The sequence below is a fragment of the Crocodylus porosus genome, unplaced genomic scaffold, assembly GCF_001723895.1.
Source record: "Crocodylus porosus isolate Cpor-Errol unplaced genomic scaffold, CroPor_comp1, whole genome shotgun sequence".
Lineage (NCBI taxonomy): Eukaryota > Metazoa > Chordata > Crocodylia > Crocodylidae > Crocodylus > Crocodylus porosus.
In genome coordinates, this window is record NW_017728948.1 from 62930336 (window position 1) to 62939285 (window position 8950).

The 8950-nt window shown below is 41.4% G+C and overlaps 1 protein-coding gene across 1 annotated transcript in view; it reads right to left on the reverse strand.

The window, feature by feature from the left end:
• Positions 1-8950, reverse strand: part of LOC109322022 (cytochrome P450 4V2-like) — a 40990-nt gene that overhangs the window by 11455 nt on the left and 20585 nt on the right. Inside the window, exons 6-7 of the mRNA XM_019552820.1 lie at positions 8384-8510; positions 2056-2247 (exon numbers count right to left, since the gene is read on the reverse strand). Of these exons, the coding sequence (XP_019408365.1) occupies positions 2056-2247; positions 8384-8510 (319 nt within the window). The remainder of the gene's footprint in view (positions 1-2055; positions 2248-8383; positions 8511-8950) is intronic.

The following is an 8950-nucleotide window of genomic DNA, read 5'->3' on the forward strand; positions in this document are numbered from 1 at the left end:
TCTCAAGAAGGGAGTTTCCCATTTTATAAATGTGCTGCTGGTTTCTACTGCAGCACCCTGCACTTGTCAGTATTGAAACACATCCTGTTTATGTTAGCCCACTCCTATAACCTATCCAGATCTTGCTGCAATCTTTTCCTCCCTACTAGCGTGCTCACCTCACCCCAAATTTTGGTATCATCAGTGAATTTAAACAGGTTGCATTTCAAGTGAGGGGCACCAGCAGGGCTGGAGGAGATTGGAGGGGCAGGAATGAGTGGCACAGCAGGGCCAGGGGACTGTGGGGGGGGCCTTTCATTTTAATCATGGATTTGGGGGTGTTTGTCAGAGAATTTGCGATTTTTTATCAGGGAAAAACAGGATCCCTGGTGATGATTCATGTGCCTGGCTTAGCTGGGCTTGCCTGATCAGAGGCTCTGACATTTACTCTGTAAATCTCTTTGTTCATGCTCATCTTCTCCACATTTCATCTGAGTACCCACCCTGTTTCTTATCCCCGTTGTTTCTTATCCTGACCTTTTTAATGTTACATGCCAACAGTTTGGTACCATTTTGGTTCAGATAAAGACCACCCCTCCTATATAGACTCCTTCTGTTCCAGTAGGTCCCCAAGTTCCTAATAAACCTAGACTCTTCCTCCCTATACCATTATCTCAGCCAGGGTGAGCATGCATTGAGACTTTGGAGCTCTGCCTGTCTGCCTGGCCCTACATGTGGTACTAGAAGCATTTCTGGGAGTGGCACCATGGAAGCCCCACACCTCAATCTCTTCCCTAGAAGCCTAAATTTAACTTCCAGGACCTCTCTGCTCCACTCCCCCATGTTCTGGTTACCCACATGGACCACAACAACCAGCTCCCCTCTGGCCCCTGCCCAGCATGGACCTACACATCTCATATGGTCTGTTACCTTTGCACCTGGCAGGCAAAGTCACCATGAGGTTCTGCTGAATGTCAACACAAACCCAGCTATCTCTGGACTGCTTTCTTACATACTATTTAATTCCCTTATTAGTTCCACAGTCAGGGTTGGCAGGACTTAAAGGGAAGTTAATATGACTTTGTATAATAAAACAGAATAAAAACATACATTACGATTAATTACCACTAAGGGACAAAACACCCTGGGGAGGAGGGCAGGGAGAACCCAGCACTTCACCAGAAGAGGAGCCAAGTTAGTTTGACCCTGGTCTCCAGAGTCTATATAGATCAGGTGCTTCAGCATGGCTTTCTGGCACTTTTATCTAATAGCTGATTCAATAAAATAGATAAAAGCGCCCAAAAGCCTCACTAAAGCACATGATCTACACAGACGTTGAGCAAGCCAGATCAAAGTAATGCAGTTTTTCTGGGCATGTGCTGCACTTAGCACAAGGCCACACCAAGCTAAAAATAAAGTGCCATTTTCTTTTTTTTCCATATCTGTCAGCAGCCAGTATTGCTAAGATCATAGGTTATAAAATTAGAATTGGTCTAAGGAGGAAAGATTCATTAACACCCGATCAGAATGCGCTTGAACGCAGTGAAGGCAAATGCTGTACAAGGGCCTATAAAGGATAGACTGTAACAGCACATTCATTGACCACAGATTTGGGTATTAAAAAGGAGCATTTTTAGTAATAGTTAGCACTATCATGCTGCTGACCATGGTGTATAGTCAGCTAAACAGCCTTAGGGAGGACAGATCAGCATAAAGCTGAAATAATGTTACTGTGAATCAGGCCCCTTTATTATCAGTTCTGATTACCCAATGTTACAAAAGCCATAAAAGTAATGGAATCGAAATACCCAGTGTATTAGGCTATGTAAGGCAATAACTAAACAGAAAAATAAAGAAGAAACTTCTTCCCCTACATGTAGGTTATGCCATAAAGAAATATATACAATACATACACGTATACATTAGGTCCTGAAGAATGACACTGAACTGTAACATGGGTATCGATTTCTTAATTTCTCCCTATTTATTCACTGCTGTAGGGATTTAATACTAAAAGTAAAACTTCTTTTCTAATGCAAGAAAGAAACTATCTGTATATGTATATATTTACGGTACCTCAAACATAAAAGTGTCCACTTCCTCTCGAATCTCTGCATAGCTCAGTGTACTCCCATCATCACTGGTTGCATTCAAAAGCATGTCAAGGAAAGCCCTCCGTTTTTTTGACCCACGTTGTTCACAGCTGCCATCGAAGTCACATTTACTTTCTTCACAATTGTTTTGCTCATAAGCTTTTTCCTTAATAACCTTACGAAACAAACATATATAGTTCAGGGTTAGAATCTACAGTCTACTAAACTATAGTTTCAAAACAAACTTTAGTCCAGATATTTAAAAAGCAACCACATCCATGACTCTATAATATGTACTTCTCAGTGGTGGGAGATGAAGAATATGTATCCCTTAGTCTTTTGGTTTCTTTTACTATCTATTGGGTTTGAAGACAATACTGTTGTGAATCATATAAAATCTAAATGTTTAACTTCTAAATTTTCACAAAAAAAGCTGTTTGGGGGCAAATAGCTGGTGCCATAAACAGGAATACCTTTTTCCTTTGTCATCCTTTGCTTCCCAGCTATCAGCACAGGCAACTGTCATTATCAGGCAAATTCACAAAACAAACCTATGTTGTGACACTGCATCTCAAAAAATACAAACCAACATGCAAAGATCTCAAATTCCATCAGTGTGATGGTGCATCCAACTGTTTTTTCTTTTCCACTGAAGTTACTGTGTTAAAGGGACTTTAATGTGCACTACTGAAATTAATGGGTGTTTTGCACTGGATCTCAAAGAGCACAACTGCTGCTCATAAAAGTGAGATGAATCAGGCCCCAGGTCTGAAATGACTCCAGTGTTTTGGTCCAAGATGTGGGTGTATACTTTCCAACGCACCCATCTTTGCCACTGCAGTAAATGAAGCCTTAAGTAATAATTCATTTGTATAGAGTGCCCTGAGTCTAAAGAATTAAAAGACTGCAACACTGCACTATTGAAATCATGTTTGCGTAACGCACTGAATGATAAGCAGGAGAGATTCAGAGAGTATTCAGAGAGAAATTCTTATCAGCTGTTGGAACACTAAGTTTAGAGTTCCTTTTTATGATCCTTACAAGTACCCAAAACACACTACACCTCACATGTTTAACATACTTTTCACTCTACCCTAATAAGCAGTATTTATATTTATTGTCCTTTATTTTCCTCCTCATATATAGTTCATTATATCCAGTTCACAAAGTTGAGTTGTTTAGAAGTACTCTCTCTTCCATTTCTGTACAACATTAATGTTTTGCAGCCATTCTTTTTATAGCCCCTATATCTGAGTGATCATGCTCTAATTTCCACAAAAAAAAGGTAAAATTTCATTTTCAATTCCAGCTTCCCACACACTGCTTCTGGGATACACATAATAATGAGGTACTCTTTCAAAAAGTATAATGAGACACATACATTTTAGCTTCTTTAAAAGGGTGTGTGCAGCTTCTGCTTAAGGAGAATGGAATAGCTCTGAAAGGACTGGGACAGAGGCAGCCTGGCCTAGCGTGTAGGCCACCAGAACAGAGCCAGAGACAGGAGCTAAAGAGTCCAAGGTAGCCAAAAATGAAGAGAGAATTCTAGGAGCAGAATCCATGTGACAAGCTGAAGCATGGTTTTACAGTCAGAGACCACATTACCAAATCCAAGGAAGAAACCTAGAGGCAGAGTCCAAATCATGGATTCAATCAGGGTCCTGGGGTCAGGGATTGAGTTACCACAGTTGAGCCAAGAAAAGCCAGAGTCCAGAAACAGAGCTGAGCAGGGTCAGAAGCAAAAAAACCAAAGAGTACTGGATCTCGGGACACTATTTTTTAATTTTAATTTAACAGAAATGTAACAAACAATTCATCTTTAATTTTACATGTTCCAATTTACTCCTTCCAACCCCCACTACTCCAGGTCAGTGTTTTCAAATCTGTCCCTCACTTCCGTGTGTTCAGAGAGCCGAATCTGACCGTAGTGCGGGGGGAGGGAGCGGTACTTAACCCCCATATTTATTTTCCCTGCTGTAGCAGCAGGAAGGGGACAACTTCAAGGCAAATCTCCAATAATTAGATTCCATACCTGGAAAATTGTAACAAATTTATACATTTTCCACATACAGAATCTAATAATCAGAGGGTCATCTTAGATTTGAGTAAATAGAGTAGCTACAGTAAAAAATCTTTCCCAGTACACTAAATCATAAAACCCATTGTCATAAAACATGTAAAAACATGTAACATGGTATGACAAGAAAATGCCTTAAAATCCATAAAATATGTACTCAACATGCAACAGGTAAAACACTCAAGTCCTAGAAGTTAGGTGTGAATAAAAGAGTCTACTCTTTCTCCGTTTCTTCACTTCAGTCGTCTCCAAGGACTTCACGGTCTTGGCTGACATGAAAACATGGTTCATTCAGTCTTAACTGTACTCTCTGTTCCACTTCTTGAACAATAAAACAGCAATGGCAGATGTAAAATCCTTCCTCTCCAACCTCTTCTCTAAATCTTTTTAAACACTTCCAACAATATGGCCCTAAAAGACTCCAGAACCTTATATTAAATTCTACCAACAGTCCATCCTTGTCCAGGTTCTTTGCATTCTTAAAGTCGTAAAGCAGCTTCCCATTTCTTTTAACGTCACCTCTTCCTCCATCCTCCAGGCATCTTCTTCCCCCATGTTCTTTTCTAGTTCACACAATAACTTGTGAATCCTCCCTTCATTCACCTCTCTCTTCTGGTGTAAATCCTCATAAAATCTTCTTGCCACCTCTAGTATTTCTTCCTACCCTTCCATTTGGGCTCCTCCCTCCTCCTGGGCTGTCTTAATCTCCCCTCTTTCTGACTTGATCCAGGCAGAGAAGTATGGAGACCAGCCCTAATTTCTTTCTGTCTAAGGGGCATGCATTAAAAACATCTTCTCTTGCACCTTGCTTAAAGCCACGCCTCTTCCATCTTATCTTTCATGGGCCATCACCTCTGTCTCCTTTAAAAGCCACTGCATTCTCTGTTGTAGCTTCTTAAAACGTTCTTCATTTTATTTGCCTCTTGCCTTCCTGCAAAAATACTCCCAAGCCCTCCTCTTTACCACTGCTCCTGCTTCATTTTAAAACAGCTTTTTATGGTGCCCCAGCCCTTCTACAAACCTATTAATTTCTGGCAGGTCCCCCCCATCTTCTAACAATTGTATGTTCAATTTCCATACTCCTTGCATTTTTGTGGGGGAAGCCTGTGTTTGACCAACTCCTTTGAAATAAAAACAAAATCTTCAGAAGTCTGGACATGAAATCCGAGCCCTACTGTCCCAGTACTTCCTACCTGATCTCTTTCCTCTAAAACACAATTAAAATTGCCACAATTATCTGCCCCCCCATACTTATCACTACTTTCTTTAAAAGACCGTCTTTCTTTCTGCAGAGGCATACACATTAACAATTCAGTCTTTGTACCTCAATAGTAACATTGTGTTGCAACTAACCATGCATAATTTCTTCCACTTTTACCACATTAATTGTGGAGCTCCTTATTAGCACTGCCACCCCTGCAGATCTGTTCTTATTGGACCCTGACCAAAATGAGGCACCCCACCTTCAACAGCTTTTGAATTGTCTGTATGTCTCCTCACCTGGAATGCCACTCTTGTGCAGACATCCTATATCCTCTCGCATCTGTGCAAAGAAGGGCTCCACTGTTTTCTATCAGTGCTTTGTTAAAACACTGAACATTTAAGGATGCAACCACCAACACCATAAGAAGAAATGTTCTTTAGTTATACATCTTCCTCAGTACTTATGGCTTGGGAAGTCCATTTCACCCTCCCCCCATTCTCACTCCTTTACCTCAGCCAGATTCTGAACCTCCTGGATGTAAAGAAAACCCTCAGTCTCTCCACTCCCTTGATGTTCTAGCACCTCCATGGCCCACTCAGGGATACACACCAAGGAGGACAAAGTGGGAAAGCTGGGCTTCTCTTCCCAATCTCCCTCACATTTTTAGTTTTCTTTGCGTCCCTCTATTTAGATTTTTTCCTTTTGTCAAAAGGCATCCCACCTCTCCTCTTCTTTATCTACTTCCTCTTGCCCCTCATTTACCTCCTCCTCCTATTCCAGTTTCCCACTTTCTTCCCCTTTCTCCTACTTCTTGCCTATCAACGCTTCCCCCTGTGCCACTTCTACCACCAATACACCTGTCATCTTTTTCTCCTCTTCCGCATCACTTTTCTGCAGGGTCTTCTGTATCACCCCCATTTCTTTCTCTGCCTCCTCCCCTCTCCTCTTGCCTCTCTTCATATACAGTCTCCTCCAAAGTTTCTTTGTGCTCCTCCCCTAGGGTCCAGACTCTATTTGCAAAGGACACAGGACATGTTCTGAAAACATGCCCTTCTTCCCCACACAAATTACATTTGCAAGCTGCTTTGCAGTTATTAGCCACCTGGTGCCCCTCCACCCTATACTTGTTGCACCTCATGGGTTGTTCAAAACAGATACCGAACCCCCAGTGTAGCCCTAGCATAATTACCAGTAAGAGGTACTGGTAATATCACCACTGGTAATTACACTAGAGCTACCTACTCTCCACTGGTAATTATACTAGGGAACCTACTCTCTCCTGAGTTTTCATTTAAAATTACTCTTGCCTTGCTCAACATGGTTCATACTTATTCCTAACTTTAACACCTTTATCACCTTTTTGGTGTGACATTCCAACCATAGCTTAATATCTTCTGATGTTATTAAATCCAATAACATTCTTAATTACATTCTTAATGTAATTACTCTTTCATGTGCTGCTTCAGCTGACAAGAACTTGATATGTCTGAGCTCTGAGGTATTGCTTATCTCATTACAGGTTTTCCAAAATCAGTCTAATTATCACCCTTCCTTTAGTGGTGTAGAATGTAAATGTCCATATTCATTGACTCGTAAAATCAATAAAGCTATTTAAATCTTCCTCAAATAAAACATCTGCTTTAAAACCATACCTGCTCACTTCCCTTCTGTTACTGTAAGAAACCAAAATTACCTTTACCAGTAATGTTTTCCCTCTGTTGCCTTAAATGTTTGCTGCCATCCAAGATCTGTCTATTGTACTGAGTCCACCATTCACTGAGCTCTACTTCCCCATCACTGCTTCTCATCTACCACGCACCTTTATCCATATACCACTAGTAAATTCCATCTGCCATCCACTGCTGTCTGCACACCATTCTCCCACCTCCCCGTCCTCCATCCTCCTTCACCATCTTCCTCTGCCAATGACTCACCAACTCCCATCCACTGTCCAATTCCACACCACTGACCACCTCTGCAGCCCATCTTCCATTGCCACAGTCAGTCACCATCAGTCAAATTAGAATCAAAATACAGACTCCTCTTCCCCACACCGCAATAGTATATTACCACAGTAGACCTTCAGAAATAACTGTTGGCTGGGTTCCAATCTGCTGCCACAGGTGGAATTAAATGAACGTACTCCTATTCCCAGCAGCCAGTCAGCAGGCCGTAACAGTGGCCAGTTAGCTCATCAGCCAGGGTGGGGCTAACTCTGCCAAGTCTAGGCAACTGGGCAATTGCTGCTGCCTGTTAAATCATAATAGCTTGTCAGGGACCCTAACCGTTGTTAGTTGTCTGTTAGATGAATCTCCCTAACTCTCATCCCAAACAAAGCAGCTAAAGATGGAATGGTTCTGCTATATTTGTTGCACTATAGAACCATGCAGACAGAGCAGTTGCATCACAACATTTTACACTGTCACCCTTTTCTATCTAAACAATCAGTACTTCTGTCTATACAAGTGTGGCAAATGTTTCACTGCGATATAACACAACCAGGATGGGCTATTTGTTCTTTCAGAAAACCATTTTATGAAGGCTTCACTCATTGTGTAAATAGGATGCATTTTCCTACAATGGACATGTCTTCAACTCTATGTCTAGCAGTCTAATTTAAAATATTTTCCCCATTAAAGCCCAAAGCTAAAAGTGCTTGGATCACTGGAGAAACTCAGTAGCCTCCATAGTACAAGGAATTAAGATGATTTGTCATGTTTTTCTGTTTTGTCTCATCTTTTATCACTAGTCACAAATGAATCCTACTAGTACTAAATTAGTGTCACCCACTGACTAAAGCCTGGATGTAGTATCAAGTCAAGGTATTTCTTTTGTTCTCTCCTCTTTTCCATGTTCTGCTGGAGTCTAAGTACCATGCCCATTTGGTTGCTGTATCAAGTATATTTCTGAGATAGCTGATGTTCCCCATAGTTGTACAACCTACCATTACATTCACAAATTGCAATCCTGGACTACAGGTTTTTTTGTTTCATTAGTTATAATATACTTGAAAAACAAATAAGAGAATACCTTATCTGTAAAATTGTGAAGGATCCTGAGACTTCTGTTATGTTCCCTTCCTTCTTGAAACATAGGGTATAAAAATTCAGGCCAAAGCCAAGGAGACTTCTGTCTATGATGAATGACATCACTCATCCTAGCATAACAAAAACATGCACTTATGTTTATTTCTAAAAACAACTTCAAAATACTTCCTCAAGAACAGAAGGGTCTCAGTATCTTAGCACCCAGGGAGTGGTGGTGGATGGGTCTTATTCGGCCTGGAGGGATGTGGGCTGTGGGGTTCCACAGGGCTTGGTCCTTGGGCCCACACTGTTCAACATCTTCATCAGCGACTTGGACAAGGGGGTGAAAAACACTGTATTCAAATTCACAGATGATACTAAGATGTGGGAAGTAGTAGGCGTGCCAGAAGGGAATAATAGGCTACAATAGGACCTGGACAGGTTACAGGGGTGAGCAGATGAGAACAGGATGGGTTTCAACACTGACAAGTGCAGGGTACTGCACCTGGGGAGGAAGAACCAGCACCATACCTACAGGCTGGGGAACTCCCTTCTCGTCAGTGCAGAGGCA